Here is a 27,751-nt window from a genome sequence, read left to right as displayed (position 1 = left end):
CCTTATTTTCCCTCACCCTCTTTTAGTTTAAAAAAATCCCGAACCTCTCGCTTTCTACCCTCCACCCCCCCAAAATCCTTATTCTATTAATTTTTAAAATCAGCAATAAATGCCCCTTGTTCTCCCTCTCCCTCTCTTCCTTCTCGTCTCCTCCACTCGAACTCCCTCCGATCCCAGAGGGAAAACGAAGCCCTTGCACCCTAGCCGTACTCCTTTTCTTCCCCGATCCAAAGCCCTACTTTTGACCCTCCTATGTCATATCGGAGTCTCCGCCGCCGGTCTCGCCGTTTCCGCCGCCCGATCTGATATCAGCTCAAGGTCGAAGGGAGGAGCAGAAAGGTAGGGTTTTGGGGGATATTTTTGGGCGGAGATGGGAGGGGTGACGTCGGCGGTGGCGGCGAAGTTCGCGTTCTTCCCGCCGAGACCACCGTCGTACGGGGTGGTGGTGGTGGACGAGGCGGCGGGGTGGCTGGAGATGACGGAGGTGCCGCGACGGGAGAACGTGGAGGTCCGGCGGCTGCGGACAAAGCGGGGAACGGCGATTGTGGCGATGTATGTCAACAACCCCGCGGCGAGACTCACCGTGCTCTACTCTCACGGCAACGCTGCTGACCTTGGGCAGATGTACGAGCTCTTTACTGAGCTCAGTGCCCATCTCCATGTCAACCTGATGGGGTGAGGTCTTCTTTTTATTGACAATTCTTTTTAAAAAAAAAAAATTAAAAAAGCTGACCACACCGAGGGACAGGCCCTGAAGCGAAGAACAGGAACGAGCGGAATCAATGTGTTCCAATTTCTGGCCTTGCACCGACCATCCAACGGACTAAATTAGAAATTGGAATTTGTTGTATTTACGGTTCTGTTCACTAGTTTGTGGAGAAAAGGTCTTGACTTTATTTAGAGGAAGATGACCATGGGAAAGATCTTTAGTTGAAATCTCTTTTCTGTTCACTGCTGAGGTAAAATAGGCGAGCGGCCCCACTTGGTTTCTTAAGTTTGAATTTTTGGACTCCAGTTTCAAGAAATAATAAAAATCATGGGTTACGAGATTCTGCATTGACTGTTTCTGAGCATTGTTCTGAGAAGTTCTGATGACGATATGTTTTTGATGGAGTGAGGATATTTTAGTTTGATATGATTACTTATAACTTCTGATTGCTTTTTTTTTTTGACTGCTTGCATGTTTTGCTCTCATGGTTGGTAAATTTATCACCGAGATGGGTTTTTATAGAGAGGTTAAACTATCAGTCTTTACCTAGATTTTATTTTTTGATTTCAGAATTACAGGTAAAACATGGTATGTTTTACTCTATCTCTCGCTCTTGCTGTTTTAAATTTCTTCACTGCAAAAAACTTGTTTCCTTACCGGTTGAATGATTATTCTTAAATTTGTATAGACAAAAGACAGCGTTCTTAATAAATTATCAGCACATTTAACATGTAGTGATTAATAAGTCATACTAAAAATGTCTAGAGTTTTAGTCTGAAGAATGATTCTTGTAGACTTTCCTAAGCATTTAGGTATGAGCGCCAGTGAGCTGACAGGCTTCTCGCATTTAAGAGGGTGAAAGAGAAATGCACCTCCTTAAATCTTCCTATTTTTGCTTGCTCCTCACCCAATTTCTTGCGGGAAAAGTTTGCTAAAGGACTCGAACTTTATTATTTTATAGTTACCAATATAGCCTCCCTATCTTTCCCAAATAGCAAAAACTTTCCTTGACACATGGAGACTTGTTATGAAATTTCATTCCATATAAAATGAATTAACTAAGAATCTTTATTCAGTATTTTCCCTATAACCTCTTTTATCAAATGAGTTAGTAATTTTTCATTCTAATAACTCTTCTACAAATGCTCTTCCCACTTATTTTTCCATATTGGTTCTAATATTTTTAAGTATAAATTGTTATATGGTTACGATATAATATGTAGTGGTTTCTAAAATGCATTTAACTGGCAACCCAAATCATGTCCTCCACCCTAATTGAACGATGATAGTTTATTCAAAAAGCTTGGGTTACAAATTATTAACTCGATCTTGAACCATGCTATGAATTAGGTAATTTGGTTTGTCAGATATGAATTTGTTGCTTTTTATGATATGATTCTAGGGCAAGCTTAATGTTGTGCAAGGTGGGAGAAAAAGGAGTAAATAAGAGGGGAAGTAAGAGTTAGGGTGAACGGAACTATAGGGTATGTAAAACAAGAGGGGAAATGTAACGTAGTTTTGGGCGGTCTCACCTTCAGTTTAAGTAGTGTTGAAATGATATCAGAATCACTATTATTTGGGTAAGTTTCATTTCTCTGATCAATTTTGCATAATGATGGTAAATGGAAACGAGCTTAAAAAGATGACTCTCCATTCTGCCCTTCTCAATGTATGTTTTTATCCTATGTATAATGCTGTATTGGAAGTTATTGATTGTTAAGCTTTATCATCATCATCACCACCACCACCATCGTTACCGCCATCATCATCCTTAGGTATGCTATAGGAAAGTTGATCAGATTTGAGGCCAAATCTGGTCGGCTGAAATATGAAGATGGGAGTTCCAGAATATAAATCCTAGTTGTTGAATATGATCTATTGTCTCTAAATGACCTACAAAACAAAAATAAATTATATTTAGAGACCCCTAGTTTAAATAATATGAAAAACTATAAAGCTTAGATACATATATCGGATATGGATGCTACATGATACGGATATGTTGATACAACAAATCTTGAAAAGTAGGATATGATACGGCTAGCATAAATCAATGAATATACATATATATGCATTTTTATGTTCATGCATTCATTCATAGATAGACAAGTATATGCGCAAATGTATGTATGTTAAAAAAAAACACAAAACATGGTACACTATCGAAGTAATGCAGTTCGTACTTTTCATGATAGTATCAACGTTTACCTGTTCAATATCTAGTCATGATTCAAATCCTAACCTCAGTCCATACTTCGTATCTAAATAATAACATCATAGACCACAAAATTAACTATTCATCATTGAAAGGTTAACATCAAAACAAAAAAAAAAGGAAAAGAAATGCCCTCCCACTTATTTTTGGAGGTATTGGAGAAGTATTTTGAGTATTTTTGAGAAGTATCTGGAATGTTTTCTAATTTTGAAAAATAGGATACTTTAGATAAGTATCTAACATGGATCGAGAAGTATCCGATAAGTATCGACATCTAATATATATCAGATATGGACATGGCATGTGGTTTGAAGTAACCATGCTTCTGAGATGAAAATTTTTTTTTGTTTGTTTTTAGGTTAGAAACATCCAAACTAGCTGAAATTCATCAAGTGTATTTTGAGTTGCCTATGTCAAGAACAATGGTTCCGATTCTTAATTCATGTAGCCTACATTACATTTTAGTTTACTAGCTCTGTTTGCACCTCCAAGCATAGGATGACTCAATGCATGGGCAGAATCTCTAAAACTATCTTTGTAGTTTTTAAATAGTTTAAGGTTGTAGATCTCACCAATGGATTGGACTTTCACTTCAGAGCCTCTATATTTCAATGTGACCTTATTGGATTTAAGGCCAAATTTGGTTCACCTTGAAAAAGCATACCTCTCATCATCATGATCATCATCATCATCATCTTTTGGAAGATTTTGCTCTTATGCCACCATTGCTAAAAGTTAGGGTCATGTAATATATATACATATACACACACATGCGTACATACATATGATTTTCAATTTATTTTTGATTTTGACCCGACCAGATTTGAAGCCATATCTGTAGCTGTTGACATTATTGTCATGAATTTGGATGTGTTCAATTAGGCAAAACTATGTTTCTTGTAAAATATATTTATGCTCTTTGTATTTACCTCTTTTGGAAGGTTTTGCTCTTATGCCACTACCAATAAGAGAGGGTCATGCAAAATACATTTTTATAATCTTCAATATTGTTTTGTTTCAATTCTTAGTTTTTAATCTAGTAACTGTGGTTGAATGGAATTTGCTGATTGTTCGAAAGTTGCTGTGCTAATTTCATGCCTCAATTATTAAAGAAAAAAAAAGGAGAAAGAGAATATAGGTTCTGTCTTAAGAATGTCATGCAAATGTAAAGGCCGACGTTGCATCTCTCAGATCATTGCAGCTTTTTTTGATAAGCGATCATTGCAGCTTTCACAATATTTTATTGCAGTCTCATTATGTTGTTCACTAGATTTTCAGAAACCATGATAGAAATGAATACATTTTGTAAAAGATTGGAGCCCTTGGTGGCGAAGTAAATAGGATTCATTTGAAAGCAGACTGGGCATTCATTAAATGTAGAGCAACACTTCTGTGCAAACAGTTCCACAGAACAATGCCAGATGTCTTAAATATTGAAATTCTAATGGATTCCAAATGCCACATTTGAATATCTGTGATGCATATAGAAATAAACAGGAAAGGTGACTCATGAATGTCTATTACTTTTGTGAAATATACAATTCTGCACGTGGGCTGATGACCTTACAAGGTACACTACAAAAGGGAATTATAAACTCGATAATAGCAAAGCAATTTGGACACATGGCCTGATAAGGAAAAAAGTAAAGCATGTATAGTCTCAATCGAATAAAAATCAAATGAAAAAATCAAAACATATTTTATTAGAGGCAACACATAGGAACTAATACAACAATCTATAATAGAAGATTTATCAAATCTGACCAACTTGAATTTCCCTTATTTTCATCAAATGTTTCAGTAATGATAAAAGGCAAAACAATAAGCAAAACTTGAAAGGCTAAGGGAGGAAGAGAATGCAGGTGGGCTACATTTAGGTCAAGGTTTCTAGTGGTGGCCCTTAAACTGGTCGATGGTGGTCGGCGCATTACGTGCCAGGCCAGTACCAGCAGCTAGCAACATGCTGATTAATTCTTTTTGTAATACTTTTTCAAATAAAGCTATGAAAATCTTTTGAATTTTTTATTTTGGCGTGTTATGGCACAGCACTAATCATGCTGTGCCAGTTGGTGACTGGTGGAACATCTACCAGCATCAGCATTTTAATCCTCGGTGGATTGATCAACTCAGCATTGGCAGATGTATAAAATGCACATTCATTTTATACTCTCTGTCCACAATAGAATGGCTTAGTTTATAAACTATAGTTGAAGACCCCATATATTTTGTTTCTATGCATTAAAAAATGCATAAGAATTATTATGAACATTTAATGATATGTGTGCCTCCTTTCAAAATTCATTCCCCTTATTCATTCTCAATCAAGTAGACGTGGACAGCTAAAACTTAGAGTGCAATTGACTAAGAATGTAAAATGTTCAAAATTTTCATGAAGGTTGAGAGATATAAATTATAATTTAAGACACCTATTTCTTTTACCATACAAGCTCACTTGATTTATTAATGTTGACTTTCATGTTTTATGTTATTTATCAGATTCTGAGGCTTGAAATGAACACTTTTTGAATCAGAGCTTCTTTGGCTGTTGTCTTGCTGAATCACTTTATATATCTCTATTTGTTATTGCTTCATTTAATTCATACATCTTTTTCTGCAGGTATGATTATTCTGGATATGGACGGTCGTCTGGAAAGGTAGGAATTGATTTTGTCACCTTGTTTGGCATTGATATTATTAGGACAACTGAGAACTTCATCTTTGCCATTCTCTGCTGGTAGCCGGGCGAGCAAAATACCTATGCGGATATAGAGGCTGCTTATAGATGCCTTGAAGAAACTTATGGAACACATGCGGAAGACATCATTCTTTATGGCCAATCAGTTGGCAGTGGCCCAACCTTGGAATTAGCTACTCGTTTGCCAAATTTTAGAGCAGTTGTTCTGCATAGTCCCATTTTGTCTGGCCTGAGGGTCATGTACCCTGTGAAGCATTCATACTGGTTTGACATATATAAGGTTCCTTTACATTTCTGTTAATCGTATGAATACATTCTTTCCTGTACGCTAATACCTAATGGGCGTTTGCCTTTGGTCTGCAGAACATTGATAAAATTCCTTTGGTCAAATGCCCTGTGTTGGTCATTCATGTAAGTATCAGTTCAAATTCCATCTTTGGTCTTCTTTCATAAAAATGTCTGCTGAAGCCTACCATATTTAGGTTCTACAGCTTTTTGTCAATACTGGCTGCGGAGCTTGTATATTTGTTTTTGGCTGCGCTGGTTTTGCTTTCTGAAAAGTAAAGTCCAATAAATAGTTCTTCATGTTTAAGTATTTGATTTCATTATTTTAGCTCAAATCAGTGGAATTGCTGATCTATGTAGAACGGGAAGTGGAAAACTTGCATTGAGATGGCTAAGGCTGTTGATATTGTAATAGTTATTAATTTAATTGTTTTATACAAAAGCTAAATGAAAATTTTCTAGAAAGTTGAAAGCTAGTTTTGACACTCTCTCTATCTCTTTCAAAAATATAATTCCTTTTAGCTTATCAAGCTCTGCATAATGATTGGTATTCTCTATGTTTAATGTCATTATGTGGTTTCAGGTGTCAGCTGTGCCAGTCCATGCAAGCTGGTATAGTACTTGTACTGACATGAGCTGGCGCAGCTCCCGTTTACCTTTTTTATTTTTAAATAATTTCATCTAAAAGGATTTTTTTTAATAACTGGGGCATGGTGCGTCACATGCTGGCACCACATAGCGCATACCACCAGGCTGGTGACTAGAATGCCCATGGTCACCAGTACTTGAAATCTTGGATCGAAGTTTTTGAAGTAACACTCTTTCCTATGTCTGCAAATACCATTTTAAACCATCTTCTTTCTACATCAGTGCAGCATAGTTGATTTGAGAGGGTGTCTGGTTTTGAACACTTCATCTATGTCACTGGATGAGTCTTACTAAATGGTGGTTCATAATTTCATAGCCAAATGGACCATCAAGTTGACCTCCACTTTTTCTTGACCCTTGTACATAAATTTGAGTACCATCACCTATAATCTGTGCCTCCTAATGTACCTGTATCTCACACATTTTAATGTGTATTTATCTCACCATTCTCTTCTTTGCTGTGTTTGTGTGGGCCCCTTTTATGGCCGACACCCTGAGGTCTGAACTTTCAACATTGGGGATGGTATTTCATTCTGTCAGATATTCTTGTATGTGTCCAATGCATTTGTTGATTGCCTTTTCTTTTAGCCATGTCATTTTATTCAATTTTAGAAAATAATTACTGGTCTATTAAACAGTTCAAATAATGAATCGTCTTAGAATTGTTTATTATATGACTTAGTGATACGACATTATGGACATAAGACAAGAATGATTCTTGAGTAATCTGTCTATGCATCTTGTGCTGATATAACAGAAACATTGGCTCATGTCGATGGTTGAATAGAAAATCATATGTGAAAGGAAAACCATATAATTTAAGCATTCGTAGAGGAGAATAAAGGAATCTTTCTCAGTTCATGACAAAGTGTGTTCAAGTTTCTTGTTTCAGTGACTAACAATGCACGACCTTGGGAAGAAAAGCTTTAAAACTGTACTGAACTTTTTGCAGGGAAAACTCTCTCTCTCTCTCTCTCTCTGGAATTATGGTCTGCCTTTCTGTACATAGGAGGACTCTTGTGAAGTATTAAGCTGCTTCTTAGGATAACTTACAGGATTAGATAAAATCCGTTACAATTTCTGACATAATGATACTCCTTTATTGAATATTGATCAATTTTGATGTTCTAGGGGATGGCTGATGAGGTTGTAGATTGGTCGCATGGAAAGAGGCTCTCGGAGCTTTGCAAAGAAAAATATGAGCCTCTATGGATCAAGGGAGGGAGCCACTGCAATTTGGAGCTATACCCAGAGTACATAAGACATCTTAAGAAGTTCATAACAGCTATGGAGAAATCACCTTCTAATAGAAACAAATCTGCAGGCTGCTCAGGTGTTGCAGATCCTTCTCAGACAAGCTCTGATGGTTTGGATCTTCCAAGGAAAAGCACCGATCAGAGCGAGAAATCCAGGCAGAGCACTGACAATAGGGAGAAGCCAAGGCACAGCACAGACAGAAGAGATAAGTCTAGAGTCAGTACTGATAGGAAAGAGAAGTCAAAGAAGACCGCTGATCATCCTGACAAGGCAAGGAACAGTATGGACCAGCCTGAGAAGCCAAGGAAGAGCTTTGACCGGTCTGATAAAACTTAAAAGGCTGACTAAATTTGTTTTTCCTTACCCATTTTGTTGCTATATATTATGTATAATCACATATCTAAACTACATGGTTTATGCTGTCATCTGTTTTCTTTTTACTTAACTATTGTAATCATATGGTGGCAGCTTCGGAGGGATGATGAGATCGGTCGGGTTATGCAACATCGACTGTTTCAAAGTCACAGCTTCAGGGGGCTGAGGAATACGAAGGTCAGTTTTTTAGTATTTGTCAATGTTCATGTTGTAGCATTGATTGTTCAATTGAGCGAGTGGTTTACTTTGGTGAAGCAAAACATATCTCCTTGTACTAATTTGAAGAAAAAAAAGGGGAGGGGGGTTTTCAGTTGCTTGTCCCACATGAAGGCATATTTCTTCATCTTAAGAAGGAAGGAGGTTTAATTTAATGTGGACATCTTCTACTAAATGTATATTGTCATTCTGGCAGTTGAGATTTTTGTGTCAAGCTTGTTTACCTGATCCAGGGTACTGAAGAAACGCCAAATGAACTCCAATTGATATGTACGGAGGTAGTAAATTTCATAGTTAACCTCCAAAAACATAGGGGAGGCCTCATAGATGGTTGCTAACCGGTACAGCTTGGATTTAGGCTCAACTTATACTTGACGAGCATAGGGTAAACTGCTGTGTTCATTTAAAGAAATGATATTATACGCCACAGAAAATGTTAGCGGCCTAATAATCACTATCTTATTTACTTTCTTTACAAATATCCTTTTGTCATCAAAAATTCTTGCTACTTACAAAAGCTTGCGTTTCTTTTGCTAAGTAATAAACAAAATCAAAATATCTGACAATGTGCCAGTGTCGTGTTTAATTTAACCGCACCATGTATCACCACTCACCAGGAATAGATTACCTCATTGAATTTTAATGCATTAAAGCTCCTGATTTGTTGGTGTAATCCTGAACTTACTTCTAAAGAGGTTGATGAGGAACAGAGATGACAGGACCTGCTTCATTATGAGTTCTGAATCATGAACCTTATTTACTTCTTGTTGGTTTTAAGTCATTTAATCATGATTGCAGTTAGACATTTCTCTTTAAATTTCATTAGTCAATGCTAGTATCAAGCACATGGCATGTAATGCAAGAAGCAGGAGGAATGGCTTGTGATTTAGTTTAGATTCAAGATCTTTTATTCTTCGTTACATCGAAATCTGCACCATATCTAATTTTGAATGGATGGCATGCTCTTTGAGCTGAACAACCAGCTTATGGTGAGTGAAAGTAGGGAGTCCATGTAGGTACGTCCATCTCAAGATTTGTAAAGACATAAGAACTGGGAACCTCAATTTTAGATGGTCTAAACATCGAGGTTGCCCTTCCCAGTTGGTTGTATCTATAGATGACTGATGGATTGTATGATAGGTATCTAAACAAAAACATTAATGCAACTCTTCAGAATATGATCGGAGTAGCATAGTTTTCAAGCACCTCCCATTATGTGCACATGAATAATTCTCTTGCGACATGATTAGAAGGGGATCGGTGTGATTGCGGATGTGATGAGCTTCTATATGCACAAAATGTGTGCTCTAAAGTATTTTCTAATGCAAAATTAAAGCCTGATATAATGATTGTACAAAGATCTAGGTAAGGAGAGAGATTTGCCATTATATCATAAGATTGTAGAATTGGAAAAAAAAAAAATCAGATCCTCTCAAGTTCGGGAACAAATTTGATGGTCTGGTTCTGCAATCACGACCAACGACCATCCATGTATTGCAAGATGACGATTGTTAAAGAACCTGGACATAGTGTAACCCAAAATGAATTAGAGAGATACTAAGCGTTGATGTAATCTTTGTGAGCTCCCATCCATTTCGCCATCACACATTGGTTGTAGTCACATAAGTGCCAATATCAACAGGCAAAATCAAAGATGGATATTTTAATAATTATGCACCCCCCCCCCCCCCCCCCCCCCCCAAAAAAAAAAAAAAAAGTTGGTGGGTTGGTATAGCTCAGCCCATCAGGCCTCCCAACAAATGTCTAAACTTCAGATCAGCAATTGGGAAGTGCAAGACCAGGTTGCTCCGAACCCAACTCAGCCGAGCTGGTCAGACCGGGTTGCAATTTGTCCACGAATGCCAAACTGGTATTTACTGCAAACCCAACTCAGCCAACCTGGTCAGACCGAGTTTCACTTTGGGCCTGGTTCTGTCGGGTGCAAGTAGGACACTCCCACGGATCCGTTAGCCCCGAACGCTCCGATCCCCCCTTTCTTTCCTTTCTCCCAAAGAAAATGGGGAGAAAAATTTAGTGTTAAAAAAAAAACCCTACATTTTGAATGAAACAAGCGGATAAAAAAACCTCGATTTTAGAAATTCTAATTTACAAAAATCACGCACATAAATAATGAAGCATAATATTTTGTTATATATATATATATATATATATATTACAAATCAAAACATCAAAAAAAAGATAAGATTATTGCAGCAAATCATTATAATTTTAACAATTCGAATGCTTGCTGAATCTGATGATGAAATGGAATAATCTCTGAAGCAAATCAAGTTTGAAGCAGAGATGGGATCGAAAGGTACAATAAAGATGACGGTGCCAATATATGAAGGGAACAAAAGATCCTTCGACTGGAAGAGACCTTAATGTGCAGCTCATATGGTGGCAGATATTTTGCAGCCCATGGTTCATCTATGTCAATTTTCGTCTCCACTAAAAAATACAAAAAAAAATTATATCAGATAAATATTCTCAATAACTTACTGTGTAATGTTGGCACTGGAGGCAAGCTGTAGCCCTAAACTAGCAGGTTGACGGGTGTTGTGGGAATAAAGAGTCCGAACTTAGTCCTACATCGACTAGATAGCGGAGAGATCTGTTCCTTAAATAAAGGGGGAGTTACTTCTTTCTTTTTAGAGGCGCCTTTTGCGGGGCAAAATCGTGCGTTGGGAAGAAACTATGAAACCCCCTTCAAAGCAGAGGAGAAGCAGTCGCTTTCACTGTCTAAGACCGGTGAAGACTGAACTTCAGGATTTGGGGGTACCCTCTGACCTCATTAATGGTGCTTTTATTGAGAGCCCTTGATCCCGAAATTGACTTCTCCGCTATACCCTTCTCTTCCCAACGCACGGTTTTGCCTTGCAAAAAGTTCTTCTAAAGAGAAAGAGGTAACTCTCATTCATTTAAAAAACAAACCTTTTTGCTATCTAGTCAATGTGGAACTAAATTCGGAGCTTTTATGCCCACAACAGCGGGTATTACTGCAACAACACAGAAAATTATTTTTTAATATAAGAATTTTAAAATGTTCAGGTTGCCTCCTGTTACAGTTTTAAAGTTTTAGCTTTGGTCGACAGGACCTCCCGTTACAGTGGAATATTTGGAGGGATGGGAAATTAATTTCCCGTTTTAAAATCTATTCTTCCCCAAAACTCCAGCAAATAAACGGTAGAAAAGAGTCGTCCCCCGCCATCCCCTTCTCTCTCTCTCTCGTCTCTCGTCTCTCATCTCTCGCGTCTCTCTTTCTCTCTCGTTTCTTAGGCTCTCTTCCTTTCTTTGATCACATGAACTCCTGTCTCCATCCTTTTCTCCATCGCCGCACTCTCTTTTTCTCCCCTTCTCGCCCTACGAAATCCACAGTTTGATGTGTTGCAACGCCTCCCTCATCCTCGCAACCCCTAAATCAGCTCTCTTTTTACAGTCCCAGAAGAGTGCCGGTGATTTCGAATCTGATATGCTCCAATACCATATGGAAATCTTGCAAGAAATGCATCGTATTCCTTGCGAAACCTGAGCTTCGCCGACCAGCCGTCATCACTCCCCGCCCTGCCCTCCATCTCCAAGTTTCTTGGTGACGCTCAAGATCCAATTTCTTGCGAGAAACGTAGAATCTTGAACATCGGAACACCCTTCAGTCATCGGTTCTTCGACAGGGGGCTTTGCCTTAACGGAGACTCGTCGTCCTTCCTCAGGTATCCCAACTCCACAATTGGGCGGATTTGTCGCGATTCCAGGTTCTTTGCTAGCGTTTCCGGCTGTTTCTTCCACCGACGTGGATGAAGACACTTCTTCAATAGAAGAAATTCAAGAAATGCTGGAGGATATCAGCAAAATCGAGGAGAGCGAAGGCAGTAAGATATGCGGCAATCTTAAAGAGGTTCCACCAATACCACAGTTGGAGAAGCCGAGGATGGCGTGCGGAATGGGTTCAGGCAAGTATGCGATGCTTTGGTGGAGGCAGATAAAGAGAGAGACTGAGGCCTGGGAGCAGGCGGTGAAGGAGTACGAGGAGTTATTGATGGGCATGTTTGAGCAGAAGCTTGCCCTGAACTTGCCGTACGTGAAATCTTTGTTCTTAGGACCAGATTGCCGCAGAGCAGGAGCATGGCAGTGATTACTACGCACAAGCTGATGATTCTCCTGATGACAGGCAGTGGAGATGGAAGCATTCATGTGGTCCAGGCTGCTTGCCAACTTGGTGAGGCTATTTCTAACAACCCTAGACCTTACCCAAAATGGCAAATAGTTTGAAGACCCGTGTGGGCGTATGTTTAGTCCTAAGAATTCAAAATCTCTCCGACAATTAATCGATATAAGAATAAACACACACCTACACGGGTCCTCATATACTCTTTCTATTTAAGTCTTAACATCCTTATCAGACTAAGAATCTATATCCATTCAAATCTAATCACAAACACCATGATCGGCCCGTGGCTAGCCTTTATAAATTCTGCAGATCTCCTCGGCGAATAATCGATATGGGACTAAACAAACGTTTGCACGATCTTCATATACTTCCCTCGTTTAAGCCTTGACATCCTCGTCAAGCTAAGGATCTAACATATCCATTTAAATCTAATCACAAGCACCACGATCGGTCCATGGTTAGTGTCTATGAATCCGTACTATAGTATCCCCTAATCCACATAGGCTGAGCTGGGCCACTATGATACTATTTCTATCAACACAGAACCTCATATAAAAAGGCTAACCGGAAGGTATTTCTTGGGTTCCTTAGTCCGTACATAAAATCTCTCCGGTGAATAATCGATATAGAGCTAAACACACACCCGTATGGGTCCTCACACTATTGGGCATGATATCTGTTTTCTGTTCCCCTTTATAATAATAAATTTAGGTTTGGTTTATCTTTATGAATTGATTATAGGGTTATAAAATTCATGCATTATACAAGGTGTGGTATTTGTTTACTTAACAAGTAGAACATTAGAATTTGCATAGCTATTACATTTTTTGTGTTTCAAGCAATTGATTTCAAATGGATCTCAACTCATGTAACGCATTCTGGCTGTCTCCTATATAAGAATCCCATGACCTCAGTTATTGCATCTAGGCTAACATGTATGGATTTTGTGGTGATGAATTGATTATTTTGTACCTCATGTATGTGATGCTACCTGACAAGATATTGCAGGTACGCCTTCCCATAGGACTTGGGGACTTCAAGCTTTATAAACCTTCTCACTTTAAGACTAATCATTTGTTTTCTTTCTACTATACTGCTGTCCACTCTGTTGAATGTCATCAGTAGCTGGTGTAAGGATGACATGGAGAACGTTACAGCGTCCTGATCATAAGCATGAGTTAGGGATCTCATCATGTGCATTTTCAACTGTACGACGACAGTCTTAACTTCTACTAAAGGGTTGAGTGTGAATACAAGAAATCTTCAACAAGTTTAGGATTCATATGTGGAATTTCTTTTCAGGAGAATCATGATTTATGGACTTGCCTATGCTATGTTAGAAGAAATAGACATTTTAAGAATCAACCCTCATAGCAGAGGTACCTTCAGGAGGACTTGGTGATGATGGATTGCCATGAAGGATGACCATCTATCATATTTAAGACTTTAGCTTATCTTATGCTTTAATGCAAATACTTTTTGCTTGGTAGTTGCGAGTCTTTGGTTTGTTCAACATAGAAGTCTGCTTGAAGCTGCTTGTTGATTGCATGAAGTTAAAAGATTTTTATGCTTGAACCTGACAAAATACCAGATAATGCAAATTACTCCAAAGGTCGAAAAGAAATGAAAAATTATATAGGCACAGAGAAGACAAAGTGGTAAATTGTGAAATCTCCAGCATGGACCTTTAATAGTGTCCTATGGGAACTTGGATATATCCAACCATAGAATGAAGAAAAGCATGCCGTGCCACCTAAAAATTGACTTGGCCACACGCATAATGTTTGACACCACTCCTAGTGGCTTTGACAGCGAGAAATTTTGAAGAAGTATGACCATATTTTTTGTATATACACAATTATCTTCTGACACAGCTTGAGGTCATTCTTGATTTGTTATGGCTTCCTAAAACATTTCATGTTTTTCCCTTCTTCTGCTCCTACAATTAACACTTGGAGTTACCCTCTGCTGCTTTCATTCATTCTTTTTTTGTTTTTTTTTTGGCTTCTTCCGTTTCTTATGGTTGTCTTCGCTTCTTTTCCTTACCTCCGGCATGCTCAGCAGAAAACTAAATGTCAAACTCACTACTAGTCAGACCCCTTGATTGTACTTCTAGCAATTTTTTTGCACCTATTGCAATATATTTGAAGAAAATAACTCATACTAAGAAAGTTATGGGCTTGTAGCTAGTTTTCCATTATTTGGTTGCATATGGGAATTCAAGGACTAAAGGTCTATCAAGTTATGCCTTTATGAGGAGATAGTGGATCCAAGGAACCAATAGATTGCAAAGTGTGCTTTACAGATACCCTTTCTATCAAAAATTTTACTAAATTTTAGCGCATATCATCCATTCATATACAGAGCTAGGTAAACTATCATAATTATTCACATTCGAGATCTTGCAGATTTTATTTATTAATGATTGTACCTGCTCTTGATATGGAGCTAGAATATATCAGTATTGGCTGGCAAATTTTGGAACTTGAGGGCCAGTGAAGAATCTAGATGTACCTTTTGTTACAGCACTTGATTTGGTTATTTGCACATCATACCATTTTGTGTTTTGTAAGGTGACTGGGGATCTTGGTATTTTTGGTGGTTATAGCAACTGATAGAATTTTGCAAGTTCATATAATTCCTTGCAGTAATCATGCTTGCAATTGCTTACTTCTATCAAGATTCTGGGCTTTAGCAGCATGATTTTGATTGCTGAACTGTGTCACTTTATTCTATCTTGATTTCACTGTAATCCTTTCATTTTTTTCATGGTAATTCGTTATGTTTTGCCATGGTCTTGATATTACCATCTTACTTGATGTGCTGCAATTTATCTTATGTTCCTATTTGTCATTCAAGCAGTTGTTTGTCACACATTTCTGGTGTCATCTTGCACATTTATATAATCTGCAACCTCAGTTTGTCATGTAAGTGTTTAAAGCTATATTTCTGGCTTGAATCAGGTTAGGATTCAGAGGTTTCTGGAGAAGACAAGAAAAAAGACTGATAAGGATAAGAAGAATGGAGATATGGAAGGTGCTACTTTAACCAAAGAGCAGGAGTTTGTACAGAAGAAGGTTACAAATTTGATGAAAAAGTAAAAGGTGCACCCGGTAAGGAAGATAGCGAAGGGACAAGATGACTCTAAGCCATGGGGCCAAGATGCTTAGGTCAAGGTTTGTGTTTCCCTTGCCCAGTACCAATTACTCTAGTTTTATCTTTTGTTGTTACATATGATAGACTTCTCCCCCTTTTCCTTCCCCATTTTTTCTTTTTTTTCAATTTTCATATTTAGGTTGGAGTCACTTGATTGAGCTGTTAATGGAGACAGCTTAATTACAAACTCCTGTTAATCAGTTAGCAGATGGTCCACCTGATATTCAACCTGCATTCAGGCACTCTCTCAGAACTGTCACGAAGGAACAGCAGTAAGAAGTCTGACCATCAGGCAACTGAGAGTGCTATATATCTTGATAACAATGCATCACTTGACAGAAAACTTAGCAGGCGATATGGGGTTATTGAATGCGATCCGCTAGTCCGTCAAGGGCTAGATAGAACTGTGAGTACGTTTTATGATTTGTTGGTCTTGTGACTTTTAAATAGTATACATTTGGTTCTATGTCAAAGTTTATTTTGAAATGGGCCTTAAAAGAAGTTGCTTTTTAACAGGCAAGAACAAGGTTATTCCTTACATGCCAATGTTGGTGCTTCCAGTAAATTGGACACGGGATGTAGTCCTGACTTGTTCATTTGAAGTTCTAAGTTGGCAAATTCAGTGGTAAATCTTGACTGTTTGCAATTGGGCCCTCTTAAGTAGTGGTGTTGCATGATCATAACTGACACATAGTGTGCAATGAATCATGGACACGGGCGTGTGTTTAATCCCACATTTGTTATTCACCGAGAGATCTTAGGTACTTATACATGAATAAGGAACCCAAAAAATACCTTCGGATTAGCCTTTTTAGGTGAGATTCTAAATTGTTACAAATAGTATCAAAGCGGACCCGACCCCTGACCCATGTGGACTAAGGGACACTGTAGTACCGGCTCATTGAGGCTGACTATGGGCTGGTTGTGGTGCTTGTATTTAGATTTGAATGGATTTGGATCCTTAGCCTGACGAGGATGTTAGGGCTTAAATGGGAGGAGTATGTGAGGTTTCGCGTGGGCGTGTGTTTAGTTCCACATTGGTTATTCGTCAGAGAGATCTTGGGTACTTATGCAGAAAAAATACCTTCCGGCTAGCTTTTTTTGGGTGAGGTCCTGCGTTGTTATAGTATAGCTAAATTCTTTCAGAAGTCATGGTTCGCATTTTATGAGCTTATATGGTTTGGAAAATCAGAGCATGAGCCTTGGCATAATGGTAAGGTTGCTTTATTATGACCTAGAGATAATTGGTTCATAACACAGAAAGAGTCTTTCAACATGCACGGGTAAGGCTGCATATATTTGACCCTCCTCCAACCCTACAACCGCAGGAGCTATGGTCAAGAGAGACTTATCAAGATTGTGACAACAAGGTCTATGTTAAACTTCATTCCCTCCACACCCCCCCCCCCCCCCCCCCCCCAAAACACACACACACAAAAAAAAATCATACTATTGTCAAAGTGTACGGGCAGTTCAAATTCTTTGACCCTTGGAGATTCTATGTCCAAGAATTTTGAATCTAAAATTTCAACTTTAGAGGTCCAATAACTGATTTCTTATTTACATTGCTGTACTCTACTCTGAATTTTCTTCCTATTAAATAGTACTAGTGTATTATGAACATTGCAGATTTACTTATTGGATGTCGTTGCTTTGTCTTCACATACTATTGGGGTATCAACTACAATACAAAAGATTGAAGTACTATGTGCTGGTGCAGTCTCGTGCTGTGTTAGTGCTTGGTTCCCATTGGCAAACAAACATCAGCATTTAGCACAACAGCCATGTGCCAACCTTTGCCGGCCAACATGAACAATTTAATCCTTGCTAAAAGATTCGATGTTTAAGGTCAACATTGACCAAAAAATCACCAACACAAGTTAGTGTACAATATGCACTTGTTACCATGTCGGTGATCTTCTGACTCTACATAGCTTATGTGTGTATGATGACGAGTGTACTTAAATCCTTAATTTTCAAGCTTGATAAATATGAATGCACTTAAATCCTTAATTTTCAAGCTTGATAAATATTTCATTGTTAGGCACTGCAGTAAACTAATTACATTATGAATATGGATGTCAGAGATGTGGGTTTTACATATGCAATGCATGGTAGCACTTGCAAGTTTCTCTTGAAGTTTTGCTTTCCACTTACCATAGGAGAAAGAATAGGAAAACTAGAAGTATAGAAAAGAAATTAAAATTGTAGCAGGCTAACATCATGCAAGGATCATGTGAAGAGACATTCCTCTTAACTCTAAGCTGGAAATTTCATTGATTTAAATTGGCATTGTTGTAATGCCTAGTATAGGCAATATCATGTTAAATACAAAAGTTTTAGCTGCATTCTCTGGTATCTCCCAAGTCCTTTCATTCACAGTTTAAAAGACGTTCTTCATGTGTCACCTGGAGTTTTCTATGGAAACTTGACTGTAAAGAATGGACATGGAAGTGCAGATTCAGTATCAACTTTCTCTTGCTTTCATTTTAGCTGCAAAATCAATAGTAAAATCCTTATTATTTCAGTTCACGTTTAAGGGATTTTACTAGTGCTATTTCAATTGAATGTTATAGATGGTTTATTTAGCTGGTTAATCACTTGTGTAGACACGTACTAGGAATCTTCTAATCATCCGAAGCTAATTCAATAAAAATGGCATTCATTGTTATATGTGGTACAATTTTAACTGTGGCAGCATCGTATGTTTTTCTGAAGATTGCTGAACTAATTTTATTATAAATTTTTAATACAGAGTACTTGAAATTATATGAAGAGATGCACAGAAAGACCCAGCTACAGACCTAAATGCCTTTCGTGCTAGACTTTTAATTATTCAGTTAATCTTTTATCTTGCATCTTTTTCCTTATGGTAAAGAATTCTTCAGGATATTCATGATCTGGTTGATTGAACCATTGTTTTTGTTGCTAGAAAAAGGTGACCCTGTCTCTTTCAGTCAGATGGTGACGAGAATTTACGTCTTATTAATAAGTGCCTTTTTAGTGACACCTTTGATATGACACTTCATACTTGCATGACCTAGATAGCATATCCAGTCATCAGTAAGGTAGTCTATGCTGTTCACGACAGCATGATCCCAAAATCCTACATATAAATTATGTTCAATCTGCATCTGATTATCTGTTCAAATCAATATGGAAACCTGGAATGCCTCCTATATCTCTCCTCATTTCAACAGCCAATTCAAAGTACTATTAACTTTTCTTTTTAATTGTTGATATCAATGGATTGTAGGTGGACAGAAAGTTGGTGATGCAGACTGTCATTACATCTGTATATGGTGTCACTTATGTTGGTGGCCATGAGCAAATAAAAAGAAGATTAAATCAACGGGGTGTTATTGCAGATGACACAGAGCTATTCGGTGCATCGTGCTATGCAGGCAAGGGGACATTACATTTCCATTTTTCAGTCCTTGTTTTCTTTCTAATAGTTGAAGTTTGTTGTATGAGATACATAATTTTCATATTCGAATCTGTAGTTCAACTGGAAAATCTTTAACCATTTGAACAGACTACATTAATTACACTTGGGGAGATGTTTCAGGCTGCATGTAGCATCATGAGCTGGCTTGGGGACTCTGCAAAGGTATGCATTTCCATCTGTGCATAATGTAAGCTAAACGATAAATATGCCCACAAAAGGATCAGGGAGATGTTTCAGGCTGCACGTAGGATCATGAGCTGGCTTGGGGATTGTGCAAAGGTATGCATTTCCATCAGTGCATAATGTAACCTAAATGACAAAAATGCCCACGAAAGGATCACAAAAAAAATCTGTCACATGATCTTTTTGTATCCTTGAATACAGGTATAGAGAAAGTAAATAGACTTGCAATTGATTTTAGAGCTGAATTATGTATAATTAGAGGAAAACATCTGGGAAAAGACACGAGTTGAATCAATGACATATAAGGTCTTTGTATGTCTTATCTCAGCTGAGATGAAAACTTTGGTCTTTGAAGAGGAAAGGTTTGGATCAAAGCAGTTAACAGTAAATGAAGCCAGATAGATGTAAACCTAAAATAAAAGCTTCTTCATTTGTTGTGTGCATCAACCATTAGCAATGATTATCAGGTTGATTTCAAATCCCTGTTTGTGAATAAGCCTTTTGTGCAAGGGCATACATATATATATATATGTGTGTGTGTGTGTGTGTGTGTGTGTGTGTGTGTGTGTGGGCGCGCGCGCGCGCGCGCAAAAAGCTCTTCTAGGACAAGTTTTTGGTGCAGACTACCTTAACTAGACAGGCCAGGGTCATCTTCCACTGCCTAGAGTGGACGATTTCTCAAATGGCTAGTTGTTAAGAATTGGCCATGATCCAAATACTTAGTGATGCTAAGCTGATGGCATACTATCTTCAATTCTTTGCTGAGATGGTCATATAGCTAAGATGGAGATCAATAACCATTGCGATGATCTTCCATGGGAACTCGATGAAGTTGTTTCTATGACCTAGGAAATTCAGTCAAGGTTTACACCATGACTCTTGGGAGCATATGTTGGATGGGCTGCAAATAAGTTGTACTACAAGGGGCAATAGCCCGATACATAAAATTACAAGAGGTTTCGACCCTTAAATGTAAAATAATTTTATTATTGTGCATAGTAATGTCCACATGCATTCAATGAAAAGTGCTGACATCACTTTCTTTCTTTTTTTTTCGTTTGCAATTTTCCCTATCCATTGTGCATCATGAAGAATAACTAATTTCCATTTTCATGATATGGCACTGCTTTCAATTTTTCTCTATATCGACCAGATTATTGCTTCAGAAAACCATTCCGTAAGGCGGACTACCCCTCTTGGACTTCAGTAGTTCAACCTTACTGCAAATTGGGAAGGCATCTTGTAAATGTTTCTTAAACCTATTCTCTTTATTTTGTTTGTTTTCGGTTGAAACCAAGTAGGCATCATCCGATGTTTTAGTCTCTCTGAAACTGACAATTGCTTGTTTAGTTGCTTTCATAGATTAAAACTTCTCTTCAAGTTTGACCTTACAACTGGAAACTGACAAGGTTTCGTTTTTGACCATTTCTTCCCGAAAACTGAAGTTGTAAATCTGAATATGAAGAATTCCATTGCAATGTAAAAGTTTTAATCCCTAAACCTATTTGTTTTATTCCTAGGTCATGGTAAAGCGGAAGAAACAACTTTTCCTCCAAACTTTGTCCACTCCCTTGATGGTTTCAGTATAATGATGACTGCAGTTCCATGCAAAAGAGCAGGATTAAATTTTGTAGGTTGCTTAACTTTGGGTGATTGTACATCATCTCATATTGTGTTATGTGATATAAATCTATTTGTATCTCAATATTCTTCTAATGTTGCAGGAGTCCATGATTCATAGTGGACACATGCGTGCGACGTTGATCTGATGAGTGGGATTCTTTGGGAAAAGCTTGTGGAACTCTATGAAACACCCATACTTGAAAATGTATTAATTTCCCATATCTAATCAACTGATAAAATTCAAACATCCTGAACTGTGAAGTGATTGACAATGTTTGTTTCAAATGAAGGAAGACATACCAAAATCTGATGCTTCTTTTATTTGTTAATGCCGTGTTGGAACTTATAACTCACAATGTTTTTCTCCGGAAGATGATCTATCAATCTGATGATGGTCTTCAGTTTGTTATATCATTATTTTATTCTAACAAGATTATCTTAGAAACATGTTTTTTTTTTTTATCAATGAAATCTCTCTCTCTCTCTCTCTCTCTCTCAACAATTGTCTGTAACACATGTTGATACTTCCTTGCAGTTACTTGAGAGCTGTCAGCAATCTTTTCCTACATTAAGTTTGAGCGAGGAGATTTCAATCTAGATGTCCTGGACTCGCCGTACTTCTTCAACTGACTTGGCATGTTGTCCATCTCTTTCCTACATCCAACAGCCTCTCACTTCAATGGCCTCGCTTCAAGAGCAGGCACCGTACAAAGATTCTTCATCTGCTATCAATTTGCATGATGGCAGAGCTAATTCTTTTGCTGGGGGGCATGGCAACATGGAAGACGGAGCTCTCCTGTGCTGCTAAAAAGCCTCACTTCATATGTAGCAACAGCATTCCATATGTTGTCAAAGACTGCACTGAAGTGCTGATGACAGAATTCTTGCACTCAGTTGCCATCATATGCAATGAGCTTGTATTAATGAGGCTGGAGTCTTTCATATAATGGGTTGAGGCATTTCATGGCTAGGGCATGGCCAGATGCAGAGAGATGATTAGGTTGATGGTCATAAAAATAAAAAATCTTATGCGAACCAGCAAGATGGTCTAATAACTAGTCCAGGCAGGGTGGTTAAATCCCTACTTCAATTGAAGCGCCAGGGGTCATTGACAACAACGCTGAGCATCTATAAATGAGAGGCTAGTTCGGAGCAGCGAGTGGAGGGACGGACATTTCCATCTGCATGTTATGGATCTTGACCAAAAAAAAAAAGATCTTTGTATTGGCTATTTCGGATGATATTCTTGCTTGATTTGTGATTTAGCTTGTTGTAAGTTAGCAGAATCCCTGATTGGTACTTCTAGCCATTTGTTTTACTGCAATATAAGAATGTAACATGAAGAAGAATCAAATTCAACTGGTGATGACGAAATACTACATGACTGCTTCTTCAGCCTAACAGAGTTTTGTTGTAAGGTCTAGTTACAAGCTTCGTCAATTTTAATGAGGTTTATAATCCTGGTAAATGATCATTCTGGCAAAAAGTGATTCCAAATTTTCTGCTGGAACTGCATATACATGAAAGTCCCATCCAAAAAATTTTGTTATATAACCTTCACAATTTTCTCATCTCTTTTGCATGTCCTTCAATTCCAGTTTGAACCCTATTGGTGGTTGAGTAGGGTTCAACCATCCTTTATGCTTTTCCATTTCTTTTGAAAGGTCCATTTGGTACTGTTTGGTAGGGTTGTCTACATTTATACAATCTCGAGTAAAATTTGAGTGATTGTCTTTGAATTCTACCTGCTACTAATTAGCCCATATTTCTTATTGTTGGATATGACTGTAAGGATGGATGGCATCCCAGTAAGGAATTATGGTTACCAGCAAACACAATCAAGCAGTCTTCTACAGACAGTGATTATATCTACTTGATGCACTAGCTTTGCATCCAATAAGAAGCCCTAACATCTTCAATTATGACGCATAGTCTGAACAATTTTTATCATTCAGGAAGATTATTATCCGATTCCTATCTCAACATCCAATAACTCTTCACTTTAGAAATGGTTAAGCATGCTAAAGAATCATCTTAGCATCCTTACGTTGTTCCCCTTTCCATGCAAAAGGTCCAGTCGGTACTGGCTTGTTGAGGATCGTTGCATGCAATTGGCGTTTTTTTTTTCTGCCTCTCCTTATCCTGAAGACCGCAGAAAAAAAAAAGAAAAAAAAAACAGAAAGAAGCTAGTAAAATGTGGATAAACATCAGTCATGGCAGCCATACTGCCTTTGGTTGCAGGGGCAATTAAATCTCATCATTTATACCAAAAGCAGAAATTAAAAATTGAGCAAATGGTAGAAGCGCACTAGCTTATTATGGCAGAAAGTTCTAATAACTTGCTAACATACTATTGAAGTTCTGGATGCAGAAGTAAATCATTCACCTTTACCAGAGACAGCACCAATCTTACTCTTCTCTGTTCAATACCTTCACCAGTCTTCCACCCCCTACCACCCACCAACCACATTATTGGTTTCTTCTATAAACATAAGCAACCAAACAAGTACTTCAATATGCTTTAATTGGAACCAATGACAAAAGATTGGCAGCTACCAATCAGCTCTTTTACTTATGAGATTGGTTTGAAAGAACAAAAAATCACTCAAATCTATGAACAAGAAATATTAAGTGGGTATGTTACGATATGCAGATTGTACTTTTTTTTCCAATAGACACACATATTTATCAAGCATCGAAACAACAGCTTCAAATTCAGTAACTTGCTGGTCTATCACATCAACCTGCTTCACATACTCATCAAAGCCCTGATTTTTCTCACTAAGTTGCTCCACGAAGACTCTTAGTCCAGATGCAACATCACTGAAACCATCGTATTCCTCTGCCACTCTTTGGTTCATCTTCTCCAGAAGCCGTAGTTGATTATTAGTTCCCTGAAACAGAAAGCGGCTCATTTAAGTGAAAACAGGATGGTAAATTTAATTTATTTTTTTTTAAAGAAAAGAGGATAATGCACATAATTATTGATATTTTAACCACAGTAAAAAAGGTTCTGCAAATTTAAATGTGACTGTGGAAAGAAATGACAGTTTCAACAATGATATAGAAATTTATCGATAATGCAGTTCTGCTTCAGAATCAAGTTCATTCTTGAAAGATGGAGGACAAAGAGGAAGGTAAAGAGTAGAATTGAGCAGTCAAGTTTCTTGCAAAGAGTTAGTACAAAGTTTCAGGACGTTGTCAGTACAATTTCTCCACAAATAAACAGTGGAAGGAGAAAGAATAGAATAGCGTATTTAAGGGAATTGACTAGGTCCTGATTAAATGAAGTTAATTAAACATTTAATGTAACTTTATCTTTGTAACCATTCATGACAAAAGCTTATCATGAAAATTTTATAAGATGAGGGCATCTTGTGCTGAACAACCAGAAATCTAAAGGCTACAGGAAGACAAGACCACAATGATTTTTAATAATTCGACAATTGAGTATGACTGTATATATCAAGGAACATTTGACACATAAGAAGCATGATCTTACAACAGATAATTTAATTTAATTGTGTTTATTCATGTTTGTCTCATTGCTTCAGATAACATAAAGCTAAATACGAAGACACATGAACTTACAGTCTCGATTAAGCAACAATATCAACCACCTACATGCCCAAAGCACCAAAGTTAGAAAGCTAGGATTTATTACAAATCTATAGATTTTCCATACGGAAGCAATGGTCAAATCTCTTTCTTTGTGATAGATTCTACAGCATTATTTTCCTCTCTCTTCCTTTCAACTACGATATTGAAAAACTTAACACCGTTCTTCATTCAATTCTGGAGTCAATCTTCCTGGGATGAACCCATGTTGCTTTTACAAAATCCATTTTTCTTTATCTTTTATCTACCACCCTATCCTATAAATCCACATCATAGCATTTGTGGAATAGATCAGGAAGGACAAAACACCAACGAGCAGTTAAAATAGATCCCTGAAACCTATCTTATCTGTTTAAGAGTATTTCTGATCTGAACTCACTGCAATTTGCGCTCAATGATTTCATCCAACCCTGTTCCACAAAATCTCTCTATCTTGACCTAAAACTTATTTGACACTAGAAAAAAAAGAATGTATCAATTTAACTACTGTTAAATTCATGGTCTCGATCTGCATACAAAGTGACCTCTGACATACAAACAGCATTCTTTTTTTCACCGAAAAGAAAGTAAGCCCATACAAAATTCATTAAGCGGAAAAAAGGCATCAAATTCGGTCAGAAAATTTCATAAATACCAAATTAAATACCAGAAAATCCTTCTATTACGACCAATGAGATTTCCCAGCCAGATCAAATTCCAGTTCCATCGGACCAAAAATACCTAAAAAATTCCAAAAAGATCGCAACTTTCGTCCAAATATAACAAAAAATAGTTCGATCATCTCAAATCGGATCATAATGGACAAACTTCTACTCTTGGATTAAAACAAATGAAATCAGAGCAAAACGAGAATGAGGAGGGCCGACCTCGAGCTCGCCTTTGATCATGGAGGAGACGTTGGCGAAGAGATCCTCAAGCGATTCCGCGAGCTCGTCTCTCTCGGCCCCCTTCTCCGCCATGGCCCCTTCTCGACTCCAAAACCCTTATCTTCCAGTTCCGAAGGGGGCAAATAGCGCCCAGCTTGGATCTGTTCCGGTCCAATTAATCCCAGACCCGGTCCAGCCCAAAAGGGCGTTAACACCACTGCCGCCGGACCGAAACCAAAGATTGGATGGGGGAAAATAGAAAGAAATATTAACATGAGGTTGGTAACTATTTGTATTTATAAAAAGCATGTCAAATTATGACATAAGTTCAACTGCAACATTTCTATCGACAGTACTTAGGGTTACAGTTGATAGGCTGGAACCTAGTTACTGGGTTGGTATGATCAATTAATCATAGATTTAGTGTAAAACATGAGGAAAAAGCAAACTAAGTATTCCTTGAAGAGTTTTCTCTAAAGAAAGAAAGACAGAAAGCATTTCTTATAGAGAGCTGTATTTGATTGATTCCTTAATATTCATGATTTCCATGTCTTGATGTTTCTAGACCACGTTGCTGTGAAGCTTATAGTGAGTCATTTGGGATGTGTTGCAGGGAGTCATCAATGTTTCTTTAACTACATGAAATTGGAGTCATATGATGGAGGGTCATCATGCTGCAAGTATTCCATATGTCTACTTGGAATGCAGCATTTCTAGACATATCTTGATTTGTTCGATTCTCTCAACCTCTTCTACTTTGAGAAAAGTCTCTCAACATTAATAAATCTATCCAGGCGTATTTGGTTCGTGGCTGAAATTGGAATTAGAATCGAAATAGAAATAAAAAATGGCCATATCCTCCAATAAGTTTGGTTTATGACCGAAATCAGAATCAAAATCGAAATGAAATTTGAATACTGGGAAAGAGTAGGAATTGAATTTTGAAAATTAGGGCATTCTATTCCTTCGTAAAATCAGAATGGGAATAGGATTCTCGCAACCAAATAGCTGAAATGGGAGTTACTCGTTCTCATTCCCTCTCCAGAGTCCAATCCCTCCCCCCCCCCCCCCCCCCCCCCCCCCCCCCCCAAAAAAAAAGCTCGTAGTTCTTTCAACCTCCATTCCACTATAAAAGGCCAGTAGAAGGTGTCTTAGGCCCCCATAAAAACCCTCAAGGTAGCATTTGATTACTCAAATGGAATTACCGAGGTAATCATAGATCGCTAGTGATCTTTATCTTAGGATAATCTGATCCCCAATAATTTAAGATCACCGCATTTGATATGCTATGTTCCAGTGATTAAAAATTCTAAATATCTATGAGTAAGATGTTTGGTGTTTCATGGAATTTCAAGATCACTTACCATATAATACCAAAATTACCCCCAATATATTCAATAAAAATATATTTATTAATCATATAAACTATATTATAATAAAATATTAATATATTTATTTATATATTATTTATTAATATATTCTATAAAAATTTATTTATTGGTCCTATAAATTATTAATCCTATAAGATATATTAATATTTTTATGTATACTTATAATATATTTTTTAATACTAATAATTATTTTGATAGAAAAATAAGGCAAATAAAAGTAAGATGTTAAATACTTTCATGATGTTAATATAAAATACAATAATATATTTCTGCTATAATTTAAAATTATCATTGAATAATAATATGGCAATAGTATAATTAATAATGTTTTCTAATATTAATATATCATATCAATACAATGTAATATCATATATATATATATATATATAATATTGATATAATATACTAACGGTATATTTGTATACTATTTTTTTTTACGAAAGTGAGGGGCATTTTTGTCCTCAATTTTTAGCCTAAAATCACTATTTGGGTTGATTTTGAATTTCAGACCTCAAGAACGAGCATCCCATCATTGAGTTGGGCAGTAATTTGAGAGGTGGGGATGATTTGGGATCACTACCACGTATGATCACCTTAGTGCAACCAAACACGATGATTTAATTATCTCCATCCATATCACTTTTGATCTTGGGATGATCACCCTATACCAAATGCCCCCTAACTATGTTTGAAAAGGAAAAGACACACAAGGAGGGGTTGGGGGGGATCAAAAGTCTTAAAACAAGGATTGTATAACCATATACTGATCTAGATGCAATCAACCCTGTTCTATAGACCAACTTGCAAGACCAACTCCATGACAAATGATAAACTGGCCCAAATTTTGATGAGCCCCCACCAACAAAACTCTAAATCTTGCCGGCAAGTAAGGTCTTAG

At 37.4% G+C, this 27,751-nt stretch overlaps 2 protein-coding genes and 2 long non-coding RNA genes across 11 annotated transcripts; 3 read left to right on the top strand and 1 right to left on the bottom strand.

Annotated features, from left to right (window-relative positions):
- The first annotated feature begins 10 nt into the window (after window positions 1-10).
- On the top strand, window positions 11-8,623 carry LOC103712752 (alpha/beta hydrolase domain-containing protein 17C). The gene is made up of 6 exons (XM_008799370.3): window positions 11-675; window positions 5,542-5,578; window positions 5,663-5,899; window positions 5,983-6,030; window positions 7,684-8,129; window positions 8,278-8,623. The coding sequence occupies exons 1-6, from the start codon at window positions 371-373 to the stop codon at window positions 8,348-8,350; spliced, it is 1,146 nt and encodes a 381-aa protein (XP_008797592.1). The 5' UTR covers window positions 11-370; the 3' UTR covers window positions 8,351-8,623.
- Window positions 8,624-11,597: 2,974 nt separating this feature from the next.
- Window positions 11,598-19,062, top strand: LOC113463071. Of its 5 annotated transcripts, none has more exons than XR_005512234.1 (5): window positions 11,598-12,616; window positions 15,532-15,744; window positions 15,864-16,130; window positions 16,241-16,349; window positions 18,981-19,062. It is a non-coding gene; the product is annotated as an uncharacterized LOC113463071 (long non-coding RNA). The 5 variants fall into 5 exon arrangements; XR_005512238.1 differs by having other exon boundaries at window positions 15,864-16,134; XR_005512232.1 differs by lacking the exon at window positions 16,241-16,349.
- Window positions 19,063-19,261: 199 nt separating this feature from the next.
- On the top strand, window positions 19,262-22,381 carry LOC103712751. Of its 4 annotated transcripts, XR_005512230.1 has the most exons (5): window positions 19,262-20,597; window positions 20,706-20,764; window positions 20,876-20,985; window positions 21,080-21,183; window positions 21,514-22,381. It is a non-coding gene; the product is annotated as an uncharacterized LOC103712751 (long non-coding RNA). The 4 variants fall into 4 exon arrangements; XR_005512231.1 differs by having other exon boundaries at window positions 19,262-19,451; window positions 20,509-20,985; XR_005512229.1 differs by having other exon boundaries at window positions 19,262-20,764.
- A 1,132-nt stretch (window positions 22,382-23,513) lies between these two features.
- Window positions 23,514-25,764, bottom strand: LOC103712750 (biogenesis of lysosome-related organelles complex 1 subunit 2). The gene is made up of 2 exons (XM_008799369.2): window positions 25,463-25,764; window positions 23,514-23,872 (listed from the first exon to the last, which is right to left on the bottom strand). Exons 1-2 carry the CDS (start codon window positions 25,553-25,555, stop codon window positions 23,606-23,608), a joined length of 360 nt encoding a protein of 119 aa, XP_008797591.1. The 5' UTR covers window positions 25,556-25,764; the 3' UTR covers window positions 23,514-23,605.
- Window positions 25,765-27,751: the final 1,987 nt, after the last annotated feature.

The sequence above is a fragment of the Phoenix dactylifera genome, chromosome 1 (genome assembly GCF_009389715.1).
Source record: "Phoenix dactylifera cultivar Barhee BC4 chromosome 1, palm_55x_up_171113_PBpolish2nd_filt_p, whole genome shotgun sequence".
In the NCBI taxonomy this organism is placed as follows: Eukaryota; Viridiplantae; Streptophyta; class Magnoliopsida; order Arecales; family Arecaceae; genus Phoenix; species Phoenix dactylifera.
Note: the sequence above shows the minus strand (reverse complement) of the source record. Positions and strands in the feature narration are given on the sequence as shown.

Excerpts from the sequence above, each read along its gene's own strand:
- LOC103712752 (XM_008799370.3), top strand. The coding sequence starts at position 371 with ATGGGAGGGGTGACGTCGGCGGTGGCGGCGAAGTTCGCGTTCTTCCCG. Across the intron at positions 676-5,541 it reads CTCCATGTCAACCTGATGGG|GTATGATTATTCTGGATATG; the intron begins GTGAGGTCTTCT and ends CTTTTTCTGCAG. Across the intron at positions 8,130-8,277 it reads CCAAGGAAGAGCTTTGACCG|CTTCGGAGGGATGATGAGAT; the intron begins GTCTGATAAAAC and ends ATATGGTGGCAG.
- LOC103712750 (XM_008799369.2), bottom strand. The coding sequence starts at position 25,555 with ATGGCGGAGAAGGGGGCCGAGAGAGACGAGCTCGCGGAATCGCTTGAG. Across the intron at positions 23,873-25,462 it reads TGATCAAAGGCGAGCTCGAG|GGAACTAATAATCAACTACG; the intron begins GTCGGCCCTCCT and ends TTTCTGTTTCAG.